Here is a 20,004-nt window from a genome sequence, read left to right as displayed (position 1 = left end):
AACCTAAAACAGGCTATTCTTAAGCAATGGACATGATGTAGCTCAGGGTGACCTTGAACTCCCGGTCCTCCTGAGTCCATTTCCTGAGTGATGGACATATCCCACCACACCCAGATGGGCATCATTTTTGGTTTTGGTGTGTGTGTGTGTGTGTGTGTGTGTGTGTGTGTGTGTGTGTGTATTTCACGTGTGCATGTAGTGCCCAAAGAGGCCAGAAGAGGGCATCAGCTTCCAGGCATTTGGAGTTATATGCAGGGAACTGCCTGATATGGGTCCTGGGAACCAAACTCCAGTCCTCTGAAAGAACAGCAAGCACTCTTTAACGACTTGAGTCATCTCTTCAGCCCCTGGGCATCTGTTTCTTTAGAAGGTATTGAAAGGTTGGGGTGGGGCTGGAGAGATGGTTCAGAGGTTAAGAGCACTGACTGCGCCTCCAGAGGTCCTGAGTTCAATTCCCAGCAACCACATGGTGGCTTACAACCATCTATAATGAGATCCGGTGCCCTCTTCTGGCATGCAGGTGTACATGCAGGCAGAACACTGCATACATAATAAATAAATAAATATTAAAAAAAAAAAAAAAGAAGGGTTGGGGTGTAGCTCTGTTGGCAGATGGCTTGCCTAGCATATGCAGAGCCCTGGGGCCCATTCCCACCTCCACCTAAAAGTAGACACGGTAGGTAGATGCACACCCCATCTTTCCATTTTAAATTGGTTCTTATTTATATGTGTTGTATGTTGCCTGCTTGTCTTTGTGTCCAGGATGGAGCTTCAGGTGCCTGTGGAGGCCGGGAGAGGGCGTAGATCTGCTGGAACTGGAGCCACAGGTAGCTGGTAGTCACAGCTACCTGATGTGGGGGCTGGGGACGTGCGTCCTCTGCAAGAGCAGCAAATGTCCTCAGCTGCTGCACCATCTCTCCACCCCACCCTACCCCCAGCCCTGCCAACTCTCCACTTTATGGTGCCCAGAGACCAAGTACCACAAAGAGCTGAAGGCCGGACTCTCCTGTAGACATGGGGTCCCGCTGAGTGGGGGCCTGGAAGGTGGGCCCCAGAAATGCCAGCGTTGGAAAATGCTGGAGGCCCTGTTCCCACGGATGGCCATGAGGATGTCAGTGTCGCTTCCATTCTGGCACTCTAGAAAAAATAAACCAACTTAATAGTTTGCACATGCGGCTCTGGGAGGCCGAGGGAGGGGCATGCCGCCCTCTCTGCAGAGCTGAAGTTATTTAAACACTGCTGTCCCCGCTGTGCCTGGCTGCAGGTCTGTGTGAGCCGCTTCCTGGGCACGCGGCCCGGGCTATCGTCTTTCCACAAAGCCAGGCACCTGAGGTCCAGGAGGGCTTGGACGCCATTCTCCCCTGGCTTTGTCTATTTGACCAAGGGAGGAGGGCACTGCGTCTGCTTTTATTTCTTATAGCAGACAAAGGAGGGGAGGGGTCTCAAAAAACCAGCAAAAGACCACTACTCGTGGCTCAGGGCCGTGAACAGGGCGCTTCGAGCCCATCACAACTGGTCCATGTGGTTCTGGGATGGAACCTGCTCTGTGCATGCTAGCTGGGCAAGCTCTACCAACTGAGCCACGTGTTCTCCGGTAGTTTTACTGTGTAGCTGGGGTTAGACATTGAGGAAGTCAAAATACTCCCTCTGTGGGCTGGAGAGACTGCAGCAGTTAAGAGTGTGGGCTGCTCTCGCAAGGGACCTGAGTTCTGGTCCAGCACTGGCAGATCCAATGCTCTCAGATGCAGATGCGCGCACTCTCTCTCTCTCTCTCTCTCTCTCACACACACACACACGTCTTTATGGGCTGGAGAGAAAGGCTTAAGAGTACCGGCTGCTCTTCAAGAGGACCTGGATTCAGTTCCCAGCATCCACATGGCAGCTCACAACTGGGACTCCAGTCCTGGGTCACAAGGAGAGCTCATTTGGTTGCTCTCTTCTGGCCTCTGTGGGCAGTGCATGCACACATGTACAGGCAAACACAAAATAAAAATCCCCCCAAAATGACATAAATAAACATTGAAAAAATATTCAAGCCAGGCATGGTAATCCAGGCCTTTAATCCCAGCACGTGGGAGGCAGAGGCAGGCGGATCTCTGTGAGCTCAAGGCCAGCCTGGTCTAAAGAGTGAGTTTCAAGCCAGTGAGGCTACATAAAGAGTCCCTGTCTTAAAAGGAGGGTGGGTAAGGAAATGAGCTTTGCTAATCACATCTGCTCTGGGAGTGGGGATGTTTCTGTGAAGACGAGGAGGAGGAGGATGCGAAGAAGAGAGCAGGAAGGTGTGGGAAGAGGTAAGGGGGCAGTAAGAGATTGAATGTGATCAAAGTTAATTTTCATTTTTAAAAAGTTGATAAAAGAGTGTGTATAAACAAACAGCCAAGTTCTAGACTGTCAACAAATAAGAACACAAACAAAAGACAGAAATGATTCCGGGCTGAAAGTCTCTGCTAAACAGAGAAAGAAACTGCTCAGTTTTGCTTTTTTTCCCCTTGTGATAAACACTGTGACCTGGGGAGAAAAGGGTTTACTTCCCCTTCCAGCTCCTGCTCCATCAAGAAGGGAAATCGGAGCAAGAGCTCCAGGCAGGAGCCTTGAGGCAGGAGCTGATGCCCAGGCCACGGGGGATGCTGCCTGTTGGTGCGCTCCCCAGGGCTTGCTCAGTTTTCCTTCAAATACAGCCCAGGACCACCTACCTGCCCATGGGTGCCACTGCCCACAGTGTGCCAAGCCCTCCAGTGCCAATCAGCAATCAAGAAAACTGCTTACAGGCCAACCTAACGCTCCCTCTCCCCAGACGACCCTCACTTTTAGTCAACTTGACAAAAACAGCAACAAGCAACCTACGGGACTCCTTTTTATTTTCCTCATTCCATCGTGCAAACTGAAGCTTGTCAACTCCGGGGCTGGTGCAAACTCGAGGAAAAACTACCAGCATTGCATGCCTGGCCAAACATAGCGTCTCCTAGAAGAAGGGAAATAACGCCAAAGGGAGCGTGCCCTTTAAGGGTAGTACAGTGGACAGTGGACCCCACTGTTTTACAGAGTGTGTGTTATATTTCTGTTTTCTGAGTGCTGGGATTAAAGGTATATGCCACCATGGCTGTTTGATTTTGAGACAAAGTCTTACACAGCTCACGGTCCTCTCAAACATTTTATTTTATTTTATTTTTTAAGATTTCTGCCTGCGTGTACACCTGCAGGCCAAAAGAGGGCACCGGATCACATTGTAGATGGTTGTGAGCCACCGTGTGGTTGCTGGGAATTTAACTCAGGACCTCTGGAAGAGCAGCCAGTGCTCTTAACCTCTGAGCCAACTCTCCAGCCCTGGAGATCTAATTCTCCTGTTTCTACCTCCTGAGCCCTGGGATTAATGAGACCAAAAAAAGGGTGTGAGCCCTGTGTGGTAGTATGAAGATGCAGTCCTATCAAGGTTGAAGCAGGAGGATTGCTTTGAGTTTGAGGCCAAGACTATACTGAGTTCCAAGCCTGCCTAAGCAATGTGAGTTGCAGGCTACCCTGGGCTACAAGAAGAGACTAGGAGGAAACATACATGAGCTGGCATGGTGGCACTAGTCTATAATTCCAGTAGGGGTTAACCTGTGACGACGTGCACCCTGGGAAATTAACTACTCAACAACCAGGGCTGACTGAATGAATGCCAAGACACTGGGCGCCAACTAGGGACAGCTCTAGCTCCCCAGGATCCTAGAGGCCCATTGGGCCCTTGCCCAGCTCCTGTGTCTGGGACTCTAGGGCTCCAGGCTGCTGCTCAGTCCACTCCACCCTGGGACCCCATGACCCCAGCCATACCCTTCCCAGTGTCTGATCCTAGGGTCAGGAGGGACTGGTCCTGTCTGGCTGAAGTCTTAGCTAGGGTTTCTATTGCTGTGAGGAGACACCGTGACCCCAGCAACTCTTACAAAGGAAAACATTTAATCTGGGCTGGCTTACAGTTTCATTATTATTATTTCATTATTATTATCATATTATTATTAGTCCATTATTGTCATGGCGAGAAACAGTGGTGGCATGCAGGCAGACCTGGTGCTGGAGAAGTGGCTGGGAGTTCTTCATCTTGATTCGCAAGCAGCAGGAGATGGCCATACTAGACCTAGCTTGTGCATAGGAGACCTCAAAGCCCCCCTCCACAGTGACACACTTCCTTCAGCAAGGCCATGATTCCTAGTAGTGGCATTCCGCATGGGCTAAGCATTCAAACACGTGAGTCTGCATCCACCATCCACCCACCCTGTGCTCTGTTGACTTAATGGTCCTCTTACCCTGCCGCCAATCCCAACTTCCTACAATGAAGGTTCTTTTTTCCTTTGTTTTTGAGACAAGGTCTCACTTTGTAGACCAGGCTGGCTTCCAACTCAGAGATCCACCTGCCTCTGTCTCCCACGTGCTGGGTTGAGGGCGTGCACACTTGAATTACTTCACACTTCCTGGCCCGGGTCAGCATGACTCACCTCCCCACTGCATCTCCCAGCAGGGGTCAGAGACCTGAGATTCTTGTCCCACACCGAGCTGCCCCTGTCCCTTGCCATGCTGCCCTCGCCACTGCAGTGCCAGGGGACAGGACGAAGGAGCTGCCGCAGGAGTGGACAAATGAGAAGACCCTCGGGGCCTCGTAGGGGGTCCGCTCCATCACACAGGCCCCACGACCCGCAGACATCGTGGGTGAGGCATGCTCCCGCACCAGGCAGCTGCCAGGTTCTTTAGAACACTCGCTCCCGCAATCCTGCCTTCCTCAAGAGAGGAAAACACCGAGACAGACAGCCGTCCGTCCACCCTGCCTGGGCCTCTCCAGCCCCTATATCCCTCCTGGGCCCACCTTGCTGAGTTCTCTCCTGTCCTAGCCCAGGAATTCAGGGCAAGTCATCTTTTTTTTTTCCTGAACCCTTGAGTCCCTCATCTGAAATGCCGAAATGGAGCTGGAGAGACGGCTCAGTGGTAAAGAGCACTGGCTGCTCTTTGAAGAACCCAGGTTCCATTGCCAGCATCCACATGGCAGTTCACAACTGTCTGTAAATCCAGATACAATCTCTTCTGGCCTCCATAGGCACCAGGTCACATATGATACACCAAACACCCATGGACATAAAATGAAAATGCAGAAACGAAGTCTTCTGCCTGAATTCACCTGATCTTGTATAAAATGCAAAAGTGCCTCCTTCTTAAAATTATTTTAAGTAATAAGTGGGACAGTGAGTATGGGGCGATGGCAGAGAAAGGCGGCACCCAGCCTGACGTTCAGCAAACAGTGGCCACTCAGAATGGGGGCCCCATCTTCCGCTTTTGTTTTCCTCAGGTGAGCACTCTGGTAGCAAAGATTTCATCTCACCACCGGAGGGCAGTGCTGTCCACTCCCAGCGCACGGTGGCTGTGTGGGGCTGAAGCCTGGGCAGGCTGGGCTTTCCAGTAAGGCCCCTCCCCTTCCCCTAGAGAACAGGTCTCACCAGCCAGAGGGGCGGCAGGCCCACGGAGAGCTGTGAGGAGGCAAGGCAGCAGCCTTGGGTGGAAGGCAGGGCTTGGGAGCCTGAGTGTCCCGGGTTCTAGGGCAGATCCTGGGCCCTCAGGCAGTCTCTCTGCTTCTCCACCTGTAGAACCAGAACCGGGAAGGCAGCATCCTACCAGGTGGCAGAGCTGCGGGAAGGGTCACCTGGCAGGACAGGATCCCAAGCCAAACACCATCTTATCAGGGAGCCCCTTGCTGAAGAAGGGCTTTCCTGGAGCAGCTGGAGTGTGATTTCCACAAACAGGCCGCCTGTGCTGGCTTGGCCCCAGGAACCACCACTGTGGTGGTGCAGGCCTGTCTGTAATCCGGCACTTAGGAGGTATAGCAGGCTGTTAGCTCAAGGTTGTCCTGGCTACACAGTAAGTTTGAGGACAACTTGGGCTAAGTGAGACCCTGACTTACAAAAGCAAAACACACCAAGGCCAAACCTCAAAAATTCCCGGCAGGCAGCAGGCCAGCTAGGACAGCAGGAGCTCCAAAAACAGGGAACACAGGGCATTCACAGGTCACACATTGCTGTTTAATGACTAAACCTGAACAGGTCTCAGGAGGACTCTGGAGGGACACCACACACGCAAATGAGGCTTTCCACTGGGCTAGTCATTTGGCATCCATCTTCAAGCCTCACAGATGCTGACGAAGCCCAAAGTTCCTTTTCAGCAGTTGGTCAAGGCCCAGCCTCGACTTGCAGTCCTTGGAGGAGCGGAGGCCATGAACAAGCAGGCTGAGCTGGAAACACTCTCCATCCTGAGCTGTGCCACCCAAGCACGCACTCAGAGGGCAGGGAGGTGTGACCCAGTGGGGGACAGCAAAGCTCTTACCTACCCATCTCTGAAACACAGCAAGTACCCCACCTCCATAGGGAGATGGCCACCTCGGGGCCTCTTGCGAGGACTTCCTGGGGCACACACCAGCCAGGTATCTCTCCTCAGGCTGGGTCAGAATAGTGGGCAGGTCTGTGAGGCCTTCATTTTTAGCCCTGTGTGGAGTGATGGCTGTGTCGGAGATTCCTCCGTCCTTTCCGTTTTAAGGGCAAGAGGGAGTGCAGTGTGCTGCCTAAGGCATTTCTCGAGGTGAAGGATGTTCAGTCAGTCTTGAACTCATCTGTAAGTGGTTCTAATCGGGCACTTCACCCAGGATCCCAAGAGGCTAAGAAACGCATGTGCACATTGGGGCCCGGGATCCATATACCTACGTGGCTAGGAACCCAGGACCTGAGCCCATCCCTAGTCTAGAAGGGACACCACATCCCCAGGTCCAGCCCCGTGACTGTCCACAGTGTGGTAGCTGAGGAGGCTTTAGCTGCTGGTCACAGATGGTGCGCCACTTCCCAGAGGATCTGCAGGGCCATAGAGACACAGGAGAACTGGGCCAGGACGTAGGCCCCGGAGCGGACTCGTGGGTTCAGCTTGCCAAGGTAGGCCACCGTGTGTACCACACGGGCCGTGAGGACAACGAGGAAATGTATCCAGGCAATCAAAGGGTTGGGTCCCAGGAATGAGTAGATGAAACCCAGGAAGAGGAAGGGGTAGATGGTCTCCATGTCATTGCGGTGGGCTCTAGGGAGCAAAGGGGTGCAGTCAGCAGGTTTAGTGCCAGGGCCCTTAACCCACCAGGGTCCTTCTGGGACTGCCAGACACCCCAATCCCTTCCTGGCCAATAAGCTAGATGCTACAGAGCCAAGGGGGACAGTGACTCCAGCTTTTGCCCACAAGCGGCTGGTGGCTGAAGGCCTATTAACCGACATGGCTGGGAGGCCACTACTGGGTTGGAGCTTGTTTAGGCCCAGCCCTTCCCACCTTCCCCACGCTGTCCCTGCTGTCCCTTAGACATCAGATAGAAAAAGGAGGGCTTGCAGGATTGGGTTCAGGTGAATGACAGGCATTCCAGGCCCAAGTCAGGCCTGAGACCCGCCTGCCCTCTCAGAGCAGGTTTTGGGCCATGTCTGGTGTCTGTCCCCTCCCACTGCAAAAGCTGACCACGCAGCATCTTTGCAGGGATAACCATAGCATTCTCCCAGCTATCAGCCCAGCCAAGCACCGGACCCCGGCCAAGCCTTCCCTTCCTTCACGCATGCTATCTGGTTCTCTTGTGAGCGTGCGTGGTGAGAGGACTGTGTGCAACCATGAGTAACCCGCTGCCACCCAGTTTCCATGATCCCCTATGGACAGCAGCCTCTCTCTAGGACGAGGCGGGAAGTCAAAGCCCATCAACTACAGTGAATGCCTGGAGCCATTGATGAACGCTTACATAAACATGAACCCAGTGAACGAGCCACGACCCTTAACGGGACAGGCCCCAGTTCAGTACGGGGACTCGAGGACTTCCAGCTGCAGTACGTCTGACCAGCAGCACCGGGCCAACTGGCCCCAATGCTCTCGTGGTGAGCCACTGGAGGCTTCATGTTTCCCAGTGGCCACCAGCTTTTCACTGAGAGGAGGCAGAGCCTGTTAGAGAGGCACCAGCAGCCCAAGGCTGCAAGGGGACTCGGCAACAGTCAAGGGTGGAGACTAAATGGTGAGAAACTGGCCAGGAGGAGGAAGAGCCTTCTCGGGAAGTCCCCAGTGTGTGCAAAGGCCCTGTGGTAAGAACAGCAGAGAGTTCAAAATTGACCTGTTTGCTGGAGTCAAGTCCACAAGAGGAAGGTGAGGCAGATGGGTAGGTGGGGGTCTGGTAACAGGAGGAAAATGAAATTCATGCAAGGACATAAAAATTCCTAAAGGGGGCATGTGTAGCTCAGCAGGTGGAGTGGCTATTCCCAGCTCGGCTTAAAACAGGGCGTGCTGGAAAAATGACTATAATCAAGAGTTCAAGGTCCAAAATGGCTCAGCAATGAAAACACTTGCTGCTCTTGTGGAGGGCCCAGACTCATCCCAGCACAGTCACCTGTAACTTCAGTTCCAGGGGATCTGATGCCCTTCTCTGGCCTCTGAAGGTATCAGGCACATACACAGTGCACACAAACATACATGCAAACACATACACATCAAGTAAGGATATAAATAAATCTTGGTCAAGCCGGGTGTGGTGGTACAAGCCTATAATCTCGCACTCAGGGAGGCAGAGGCAGATGAATCTCTGTGAGTTCAAGGTCTACAAAGTGAGTCCAGGACAGCCAGGGCTACAGAGAGAAAACCTGTCTTGAAAAAAACCAATAATAATAATAATAATAATAATAATAATAATAATAATAATAATAATAATAATAAATAATCTTGGTCATACCCAGCTACATGGTAAGTTTAGGCAGGCCTGGGCTATATATAAAACTTTCTTTTAAAAAAAAAAATGGCTCAGTGGGTAAACAGATTGCTGCACAATCATGAGGACCAGAGTTCAAATCCCCACCACCCGTATTTAAAACAAATCAAACCCTGGGTGTGACCACAGGGGTTTATAACCCTAGGAGGGAGGGGGGAAACAGGAGGATTGCTGGAGTTTGCAGGAGTCAACCTGGTCTCAGTGAGAGACCGTGCCTCCTCGGGTTAAGATGAAGCCTCTGGCCTCTGTACACCCACATCTCCCTCTCAGACTCTCACACACACATACAGACAGACAGACAGACAGACTCCTGGAACTTTCCAGGTATTGCATCCAGCCTCCATCCCCCTGAGACCCACCCCTATAACCCTTCTTTCTCCTTTGCCCTGATCATGACCTTGTGGGCCAGACACAGGAAAAGTCTGGGTAGCTAGTCTGGGCAGCCTCAGCCTGCTCTGGGGTATACTACAGTAGAACATGACACAGGGCGATGGGCCTGGGCTCTGGGGACTGGCCTCGGGGAAGGTTGGGAACCTAAGAGGCCATGGTGACTCCCTACAAAAAGTCAGTCCGGGAACTCCCGTGAAAGCCCATCAGAGAAAATTAACCTGTCTACAGATGAGCGGACCACCACAGGGGACTGGGAGATGGAGGATTGCTTGAAAGTGTTTGGAAAAAGTAAGCCACACCTGTAACCCCAGCACTCAGGGAGGCAGAGGCATGTGGATCTCTGTGAGTTTGAGGCCAGCCTGGTCTACAAAGTGAGTGCAGGACAGTCAGGGCTATACAGAGAAACCCTATCTCGTTTAAAAAAAAACAAAAAACAAACGAACAAAAAAAAAAAAAAAAACAACTGCTGAGAAAAGTCAAATGAGGGAAAAGGCTCAGTTGCCAGACAGTTTGCTCCTTAATCTACGGGAGCTGTAGGCCAGGGAGACAGTTCCATCTGCAAAGTGGCTGTGCAAGCAGGAAGAGCCAAGTTTAATGCCCAGAAGCCACAGGAAAAAAGCTATAGGCTTTTGTGCCCACCTGTAATCCCAGCTCAGGGGAATGAGACAGGAGGCTCCCTTGGGCTCACAGTCGGGACAGCCTGGCTTAGCTCCAAGTTATGAAGTCCCGTCTCAGAAAACAGTGGGACAGCACCTGAAAAACAGCAGCCAAGGCTGACCCCTGGGCTTACAAGCAAGTGCAAGCCAGCATACCTCCACCAAAAAAAAAGGAGTGAAAAGTGAGAGTTGGGAGCCAGGTGTGCTGGCTTGCATCTGTATTCTGAGCACTTGGAAGGCTGAGGCAGGAGCATTACTGTGAATCAGGAGTTCAAAGCCAAGCTCGCCTACACAGGAGCTTTGAAGTTACCCTGGATTACATAAGGCCCTGTCCCAAATGTAAAAGCAAAGCTGGAGATGGCTCAGCGACTGGGAGCACTGACTGCTCTTTCGGAGGACCCCAGCTCCTTTCAAGCGCCCCCGTGGTGGCTCACACCTGTCTGTAATGCCAGTTCCAGGGGATCTGACACCCTCTTCTGGCCTGAAGGTATGTGCTGCACACACAAACATCCATGTAAAACACCCATATACATAAAGATAAATGATTTTTAAAAGGCTAGAAATACGGCCTAGCTAGTATAACACTTGGCTAGCGATTCAGTCCCTGGGTTCAGTCCCCAGAGGCAACTAGAACCGGGGGTGGGGACAAGTTCCTGTAATTCCAGCCCTTGAGAGGTAGGGACAGGAGGTTCCTGGAAGTTCACGGTTCTCCTCAGCTACATAAAGAGTTAGAGGCCAGCCTAGGCTACATGAGAATCTATCTCAACAACAAAACCACAAAACCACATTGAGAACAAGTGCGACCAAACCTGAAGAGCAGGTAGGGAAGTTTGGGACACTACACGGGTAGGAGTGGTCCCTCCTCTGAGAGGCAGGCCCCTGGCTGGGGATGTAGCCTTGCAGAGAAAACACACACCCTTGATTTGTGACCCTCGTGAGAGAGGTGGCTGGGAGCTGACCCAGGGCCTCCCTCCCTCGTCTGAAACCACAAAGGGGCCCCAACAAAGCCACGGTGGTGCCAGAGGCAGGGAGGAATGGGGAAATCAGGATGTTGAAAACACAAAATAAAGCTCCCCTGCCCTCCCCTGCCCCAGTATCCAGAGGCATGGAGGGAGTCACGTAGCAGAAACAGAGAGAGTGTGTCACTCCAGTAACCGCCACTGTTCTGAGGCAAAAGTCACCCCAAGCCAGTTCCCACCAGCCGAGACTTGCACAGTCCCGTGGCATCAGGCCTGGCCCTCACCCTAACCACGTGTTGGAACAGGGCTGTTTTACGGCAGCAAACGGCAGCGGTGGGGAGCCACCTCTGTGGACCCCAGGCCTCAGCAGTCAACAGCCTGTTTCCGCTCCCGTAGCTCACCGCCCACAGTACACGTGGACCTGAGCGCAGGGTGCAGGGGCAGGCTGCTTGGTGCCAAAGGGGGGTGCAGGGGGGAACAGGTAAGGGGTGGGGCTGAGGCAAGGGGGTCCTGAGGCTTAGTAGCCCTCCTGTGTGATGGGGCCACAGCCTTGGGCCCAGACCTTGCAAACCACTTTTATCTCTATAGGTAACGTCCCTCTTCTCCCGGTGTTTGCGTGCTGTGTTGGTACCCAGAAAACAGGGAAAAGCACCTCCCCCACAGGGCCACCTCCCAATCACTAGCCCTGGCTTAGACACTGCTATGATTGCTCCTCATTCCTTGAGCTGATAACCTGCCACAGGCCCTCACCGACCCTAGCGAGAAACGGGATTCCACCAGGGGCCATCAGCTCTGACTGCCACCAAGGAGCTCAGAGGCCACAGGCAGGTGTTCCTCCCTCTCTGAGCTTGCGTCCACTGCTGATAAATGGACGGTCACAATGTTGTCTGAGGAGCTTAGGAGGTTGGCACCCGGGGGCCCAGTTTCCTGGCAAACTGCTTTCCTCAGACTAAAAGCCCCAATAGTGAGAAAGAGTAGGAAGCCTGGGCCGGGCGTTGTGCCTGGGGGAACAGCCCTGTGTTAGAATTCACAGGCATGGGTGCAGGTGAGAGCACTTCCCATCTGCAAACGCAGGCGGGGTTTCTGGGGGGGAACGCTTGGCTGGGTACCTGCCCAGCACGCCTGGGACTTGACCTGACTGGGACATGGAGGGAATTGAAGGAATGAACAGACCCGTGCACAGAAAGGCTGCTCACTGGCTACCTGGGGTTCATGCTGTCCGGAGCGGGGGAGGGGCCCAGAGGTCTCGGTGGGAGAGCTGTAAACACTCCAGAGCAGGCTGCAGTTGCTAGTTTTTACCCAACCCGCAGAGGAAGGCTTTGCCACCCAGAGTCCTTCCTGGAGAAGGCTTTGCCACCCCTGTATCAGAGGCCTTAGGCTTTGCTGTTGCTGTTCCTGTGTCAACTACAGACTCACTTGGGACTTCATCTGCCCCTTACACATTACTCAAGGCTTCCTTCGCTCTCCACCAGCCCCCTTCCTGTCTCCTGTGGCCCACACAAGCCTCTGCTGTTATACCATGCAGCTAAGGCTGGCTTTGAACTCCTATTGCTTCTGCCTCCTCGGGCCAGAATTCCAGGTGAGGGCCACGGCAGGTGGCCTCAGTTCCAGTCTTCTTTTTAACTTAAAGAAAAATTATTTTAGGCTCAGTATAGTGGCTCGAACCTTTAATCCCAGCACTTGGGAGGCAGAGACAGGCGGATCCCTTTGAGCTGGAGGCCAGCCTGGTCAGAGTTCCAGGACAGCTAGGGCTATAAAGTGAGACCCTGTCTCAAACAACAACAACAAAACTAACTTAAAGTTATAGTTTATTACCTGTATGAGTACTTTGCCTGCATGTCTGTGTGTGCTACACATGTGCCTAGTGCCTGAGGTCAGAAGAGGGCGCTTTCTTCTTTGAGGCAGGGTCTCACTGCACAGCTTTGGTTGGCTTGGAACTCACTGGGTAGATCAGGCTGAATCAAACTCACAGAAATCCCCCTGCCTCTGCTTCCCCAGATGTGCCTACCACTGGCTTCCTTCCTTCTTTTTTGCCTTCCTTCCTTTCAGAAGACAGGATCTCATGTAGCCCAGGCTAACCTCCAACTCTTATTTTACGCAAGCACTCTCTACCAACCTAGCTTCACCTCCAGCTTTCAACTTTCTGTGTTGTTCTGTGGTGTCAGGAGGGTTCCCCAGCTTCCTGGGTGCCCACCCCCCAGCTCAAGTACCTAGTTAGGGAGTCCCAAATGAAGCTTCACCGAGGGGATCAACAGCATCATTAGGTAGGAATGTTCAGAAAATGCTTAGACTGAATGCCAACCAGGCAGGGAGAGATCTACAGGCAGGAAAAACTATACTATGCATAAAGTAAAGAAAATATAAAGCAAAAGTCATAAAAGAAAAGAAGAAGTAAAATCCTACTGGATGGATGGAAATGCTGGCATCTTCCCAGAAGCAGGCCACGTCCTTAGGAGGCAACACATCACACCGCCGGGTTATTGGCGGCTGGCTGGGGTGACTGCCCGGATCACTCCCCCTCTCCCAGTCAGTGGCTCAGAACCGTCCAGACAACAGGAGTCACCAACATGGGGTCACAGTAGGGCAAGGCCGCTTATTCCTGAAAGCAGCCAGTGCCCGGTCCAGGGCCTGCCACACAGAAGGTGGCCGCACACAGACTACAGTGTTGCTCTTGGAAAGGACAGCACTGCCTGGAGTCTCACTTCCTGTGACACACTGCTATCATTTTGTGAAACCACAAGTGTGTACATTATTGTCAAAGGCTAAGGAAAACATGAGGAACCCTCCCAAACTTTGTCTTCAGCGGGGAATTCTGTCATGGAAGTCATATGGCCCCACCCGCTTCTGCCTGTGATGCAAGAGGATGTGTCGGGAGGCATGTGTGGCCGTTTGTTTCACATCTCACCAAGCCCAGCTGCAATTCCTCGCCCCAGTCACCCCAGTACCCCCTCCATTCTGGAGTACTGATGAGACAGCAAAGAAATGTCCTCAAACTCCAACACTGAGCCAGCTGCTAAAAATCGACTGTTAGTCTCTTGGGGAAGTTTACACAGCCCAGATTTTTTTTGTTGTTGTTTCACTTTTTGAGACTGCAATTTAACCTATGGCCCATACCAGCCTAGAACCCAAGGCAATTCTCCTGCCTCAGCCTCCAAAACATTGTCATCATGGGTGTGTGCCACAATACCTAGCCTTAAGACTCACTTTAAAAAATGATTTTTACAGGGGCTGGAGAGATAGGTCAGAGGTTAAGATCACTGGCTGGTCCTGAGTTCAATTCCCAGCATGGTGGCTTACAGCCATCTATGTGATCTGGTGCCCTCTTCTGGCCTGCAGGCACACATGCAGGCAGAACACTGTATAAATAATAAATAAATATTTTTAAAAAGAAATTTTAAAAAAATTTTAGGGCTGGAGAGATGGCTCAACTGTTAAGAGCAAAGCCTGTTCTTCCAGAGCTCCTGAGTTCAAATCCTGACAACCACACAGTGGCTCACAACCATTTATACCCTTTACTGACCTCTTCTGGCATGCAGGTGTACATGCAAATGGAGCATTAATAAATAAAATCGTTAAAAAAAAAGATTTTTCACAGCTGGGTGGTGGCACAACCTTTAATCCCAGCACTCGAAGAGGCAGAGGAAAGCAGATCTCTGATTTTGAGGCTAGACCAGTTCCAGAACAGCCAGGGCTACACAGAGAAACCCTGTCTTGAAAAAAACAAACAAAAAATGACTTCTATAGCGGGAATGGTGGCACATGCCTTTAATCCCAGCATTCGGAGAGGCAGAGGCAGGTGGAGAAACCCTATCTCGAAAAAAGAAAAAAATATTTTTTACAAGATAGGCATGGTGGTGTACGTCTTTAAATCCCAGTACTTGGGAGGCAAAGATGGAAGAAATCTCTGAGTTCAAGGCCAGCCTGGCCTACAAGATGAGTTCCAGGACGGCTAGAACTACACAAAGAAACCCTGGAACTCTGGTCGTGGGTCCTGGTTCCACCTCCCAAGGGGTGGGATTTTAGACATGCACCATCAACCTTGAACCAACTTTGTAATTCTAGATGATGAGAATTTTCTTTTCCAAGACAAATGTAATGAGTGAACTACACCAGTCTGAGAGGAAACCAGGCCCAGAGACAACAGCTGTCTCTCAAGTCCCCAATTCAGAAGCTCTGCAAGTACACGGACCAGGAAGGTTTGTGGGCAAGCCCCAGACACTCACAGGTACTCACCTGAGGCAACGCTCCACATCCGGGTCACTCCTGAAGTACTGGAGGCCTCCACGTTTCAGGGCGTCCTCGGGATTGGCAAAAGCCTGGAACACATTGGCTGGGGATCACCATGCTGAGGAGGAGGGCCGGGCAGCCTGCAGACCATCCAACCCGCTTCCTGAACCTCATCTCTGTGAGAGCACCCTCCAGCCCATCTCTTGGGCTCGCAGGTTAGGAGACCACCAGAACGGGCTCAGTGTGACTAGCTAGCCGAGAATGCACCCAGGAGGGGCTAGGTTTGCCTAGCATGCAAACCCTAGGTTCCCTGGCGTTCCTCCCTAGGCTCCTCAAAAAAGTACATTAAAATAAGGTAAGTGGCAGAGGGTGGTGGCACACACCTTTAACCCCAGCACTCTGGAGGCAGAGGTACATGAGTTCGAGGGCAGCCTGGGCTTCATAGTAAAACCCTGTCTCAAAAGATTAAAACAAACAAAGAAACAGCTAAGTAAAAGCTAGCAGAGGAACTCCAGAGCCTCTGGAGTTAAGCCCCTCGCTGCAGCCCACGCAAACAAAGCCCCCCCACACACACACACCAAATCGGCTCTGGTGACATCTGAGTCAGCCTGTCTGAACTGCGAGGTGGGGGGAGGCGGATGGCCCCCGCCCTGCCTGAGGAAAGCGTGAAATAACACCATGAGGCTAGGGTCTCCCTCCCAGAATTCCTCCCTGCTGGCCAGCTCTGAGGGCCCAGTTTTGCCACCCATGGCGACCTTGTAGTGAGATATGAGGAGCCACCGCTGGTGCTCAAGGGCCATTCAGCATGTCCTTCCAGAAAGGACCCCTGGCTGCTGCTGCTCACAGCAGCCTCCACACAGTGGGAACCAGTCTTAAGGACCAGCGGGGATGGCGTGTCCTCCACCCCAGGTTCACAGATGCGGATGCTGAGCCCTCCAGGCTGGTGGGGGAAAGGACCCTGAGCCTACTCCCACTCTCTTCATGCAGGGTGAACCCCTGGTCCTCCTGGCAGAAAGTGAGGAGCCCCAGGACCCAAAGCAGGCGAGGCTTCCCTCAGCCCAGCATCACCCATCGTGGGCAAGAGAGGCTTCAAAGGGGGGTGGAAGGAGCCATGGGAAGCAGCTACCTCCTCAGCCCTGGCTTCTCACCGGATAATCCAAGGGAAATAACTCCACTGCCTTCCCCAGGCTCTGGTGGTAATTTAGCGCTCAGCTTTGCCCCCCACCCCCACCCCATCCCACCCCCGCACAAGGGACAAGGACAGGATGTAGTTATCTGTCCCTGGCATCTGTGTCCCAGGACAGACCAAAGCAGAAGCAGAGGCCGTCAGCAAGTGGCGGCCTTGCCTTTATTCCCGCCCCAAGGGATGAACCTGGCTAAAGGGCGAGAATCCCACCCGCACTCTGTAAGCAACAGACGCCCCCCTCCCGCGTCCTCCCCCACTTCCCGTGGCTCTGCTTTCTAGCAGCTTCCAAGGGTCCACGCAAGACAGAGGAATGGGTCCAGGAGTCCTGGCCACTCCCACCAGCTCCGTGAGGGCTCTTTTACTGCCGTTTCCTAGCCGGGACAGAGACCAGAGAATGTTGTCTGTGACCCCTCTAGCTAGGACCAGACTTTAGGCTACCATGAATGTATGCGGCATCCAGGGGGAGTGGGAATTTCCACGGAAAGACTCCTTAGGCTCCTGTTTTGCCGGTCCCCACTCCACCCAGATATAAAATCTCCCTGCCTGAGGGGGAACCTCAGGAGTCCTCTCCAAGTCAGACTTGGCGGGCCTTCGGCTGGACCTGAGCGAGGGAACCCCAAGTCCGTTCATACCAGCCGGTTCAGGAGCTGAAGACCAAGCCAGCATCCAGAAGGGCTTGGACGACGGCAGCTCCGAAGCGGCTCCCTCTGCACGCCGGCGAACACCTCGACCACATTTTTCAGGTCCCAGACCTTCTTGCAGGACCACCCACCCCCGGCCACCCCCAGCAGAGCGCGTACCTTCTTCCGAAGCCTCGTGTGGCCTGTGATGACACCCACCACGTACATCTTGATGACCAGCAGTGTGCCGCAGAGCAGAAAGGCCGGGAGCACCTGGCCGCTCTCCATCACCAGGCCCAGGGAAGTCATCTCGGCGGGGCGGCCCTAACGCCGGGACACCCGGACTGGAAGTGAGACCGTCCCGCAAGGCAGCAGCTTAGGGAGAGCAGGAGGCGGGCCAAGCCTCGAGTAGGCGGCCCGCGGTCGCCCCCGCCTACTCCCCCGCCCACCCTGATCACCCACGGCAGGCCCCCTGCTCCAGCAAAGAAGGAAGCCGGAGACTTTCCCTCCAACCGCCGGGAGAAGCAGAGGAACCCCAGGCCATTCTAGGTTCTGGACCACTGTTGTCTGGCAAAGCCTCAGACTTCCTAGTTTGTTTTCTCATCGTAACATCAGGTCTCTGACCCCAATCTATGGAACGTATTACTGACCCACCTTCTAAAAGGCAGGGCAGGTAGAGGGCGTGAGAGAGGCCGCCTCTGTGATGCTGGACCCTCAGCCTTGGAGGTGGGCTGCCTGTGCAGGCTGGACGATGAGGAAAGACGTCCTTCTGCCGTACTCTAGCTGGACACAGTCCCCAGTTCCTAACTTGCATGTGTGTGTGTGTAGGTGTCCATTGGGTGTGTACATGTTCGTATGGGTGCGCTCTACATGTGTGCACCTATGTGTGGAAGCCAGTACCTGATGCCACGTGACTTTCTCAACTGCCTCGCCTTAGCTTTTTAATTCCTGCAAAATTACATTTATAGTGTGTGTGTGCACCAGTGTACCTATGTGAAAGTCCGGACAACTTGATAAAACTGGTTCTTTTCAGCCATTTGAATCCCAGGGATAGAATTCAGGTCTCATTGACCCAACTACCTTACTTTTTTCCCCTTTCTTTCTTTCTTTCTTTCTTTCTTTCTTTCTTTCTTTCTCTCTCTCTCTCTCTCTCTCTCTCTCTCTCTCTCTCTGAGTGAGAGAGACAGAGATCTCACTATCAAGCCCAGGCTGGCCTCAGACTCACAGAGACCGGCCTGCCTCTGCCTCCAGAACGCTGGGATCACAGGAGTGCGCCACCTTCACCAGGCCCCATGTTACTTCTTGAGGCATGATCTTCTACTGAGCCTGAGGCTAGTCATTCTACTAGACTGGCAGGACAGGGAGCTCCAGGCGTCCACGTGTGTCTGCCGCCAGCAAATTACAAATACACATTTCACCATCAGAACCCAGGTCTTTCAGTAATATCAGCTGAGCCGTTTTTCCTCTTTCTCTTCCCCTCCCCCATCTCTTTTCTTACAGCATCTAAAACAACTGGGCTCAAACTCACTAGTTACCCCAGTGTGGCCTTGAACTCCTAATCCTTCTGCCTCCACCTCTCCAGTGCTGAGGTCCCAGGCTACCACTGCCACCATCTTGGGCTCTCCAAGCCCAGCTTCTAAGCTCCAGGGTTTTTGTTTCACCGGCACTAACTCTGTGTGAAGTCACTTCGGCAGCAATGGGAAGTGGGTGCATTGTTCTGATGTCTTCTTTGGGGTCCCCCTACTTTTCTGGGAGACCCTTTCCAGCAAGGAGCCTGACTTACAAAGATTCTTGAAGCCCTTGCCTGCTGCACTCATCCTTGGCTCCTGGGAGCATGGTCTAGGGAAAGAAAAGATTCCCTGCTCACTCCATTCTACAATCAACTAGATCGTTAGGGACAGTCACCTGCCCAGAGGGACATTAGTGTCAGCCTGGCCATGCCTCAGAGCAACAGAGATCTAGGGGCAACTAGTCTGAATCCCACTCAGCTGGCAAACTCAGCCAGTCCTTAGGGCAGTGGTGGACCCAAAGATGTGTTTTCTCCTCTGACGCCACTTCCCGCTTCTACAAAATGAAGCTGTCTTGCCACCAGCATTTCTGCCCCAAAGCAGTTGCTGGAACTAAAAAGCCTTGGCCGGAGATGTGGCCCAGTTGGCCGAGTGTTTGTCTAACACAGAGGCCCTGGGTTTAATTACCAGCACCACAGAAACCACGGATGTCCTGTATGCCTGTGATCCCCACACTTACGGTGTAGAGACCAGTTCAAGGCCATCCTTGGCTACACTATGAATTCGAGGCCAGCCTGGGCTACATTTAGCCATGACTCAAAAACAAGGGCTGGTGAGATGGCTCAGCAGGAAAAGGTACCCTCCACCGAGCTGGGAAATGTGAGATTCGCTTTCACACCCACACGGTGGAAGGAGAGCAGTGACGGGAGCAGCTGTCCTCTGACAGCTAGTATACACGTGCATAATAAAATAAGTGTAAAAAGGATTAAATCAGTGAAGTAGTTATGTCTCCAGACACAGTTACAGAGCACCTACTACGCAGCAGCTCCTCCTCGTTAAGAGCACAGGGACCTCAGTTTCCCCCTCCTCAGAACAGGGCTAATGGCTCCTACCGCACTGGCTTGACAAGAGGCAGTCCTTGGTGCTCAGGGCAGTGGGCGGCTTCTTGCTGATTTACAATGTGGACTACAGATACACTTGACAAGATGACATTCCTGTTTCCAGAGTACAGGGTCACCAGCCCAAGCTCAGCAGCCCTAGATAAGAGATAAGTTCCTTCCAGGGAACAGACGCTGACGAGGTCTGGTTGCCCTGAGGCAAGTTTTATCTGAGGTTGTAGGATGGGAAGCTGGGAAAGTAGCCAGCTTTCTGCTCTCCTGCCCATGGATTTGCTTCAGATCTTGTCTAAAAGCTCAGAAATGAGCTGGCTCCTTTGACCTCCATACTTATGCCATAGTCCTTGAGTTCTCTCTCTCTTTCTCTCTCTCTGACACAGCCGGGGCTGCATACACCTATAATCCCAGCCAGCACTCCAGAGGTAGAGGCAGGAGACTCAAGGTCAACCTTGGCTACAAGTTGTGTGGACCATACAAAGCTCAGTGTGCAATGAGCATAGGAAATGAAAGAAAGAAAGAAAGAAAGAAAGAAAGAAAGAAAGAAAGAAAGAAAGAAAGAAAGAA

At 52.7% G+C, this 20,004-nt stretch overlaps 1 protein-coding gene across 1 annotated transcript; it reads right to left on the bottom strand.

Annotated features, from left to right (window-relative positions):
* Window positions 1–6,016: 6,016 nt before the first annotated feature.
* Window positions 6,017–17,151, bottom strand: Ptges (prostaglandin E synthase). The gene is made up of 3 exons (XM_055600544.1): window positions 16,998–17,151; window positions 15,018–15,100; window positions 6,017–7,077 (listed from the first exon to the last, which is right to left on the bottom strand). The coding sequence occupies exons 1-3, from the start codon at window positions 17,124–17,126 to the stop codon at window positions 6,828–6,830; spliced, it is 462 nt and encodes a 153-aa protein (XP_055456519.1). The 5' UTR covers window positions 17,127–17,151; the 3' UTR covers window positions 6,017–6,827.
* Window positions 17,152–20,004: the final 2,853 nt, after the last annotated feature.

Source organism: Psammomys obesus, unplaced genomic scaffold (genome assembly GCF_907164565.1).
Source record: "Psammomys obesus unplaced genomic scaffold, mPsaObe1.curated_primary_1811, whole genome shotgun sequence".
Taxonomy (NCBI): domain Eukaryota; kingdom Metazoa; phylum Chordata; class Mammalia; order Rodentia; family Muridae; genus Psammomys; species Psammomys obesus.
This window is presented reverse-complemented; position numbering and strand designations above follow the sequence as displayed.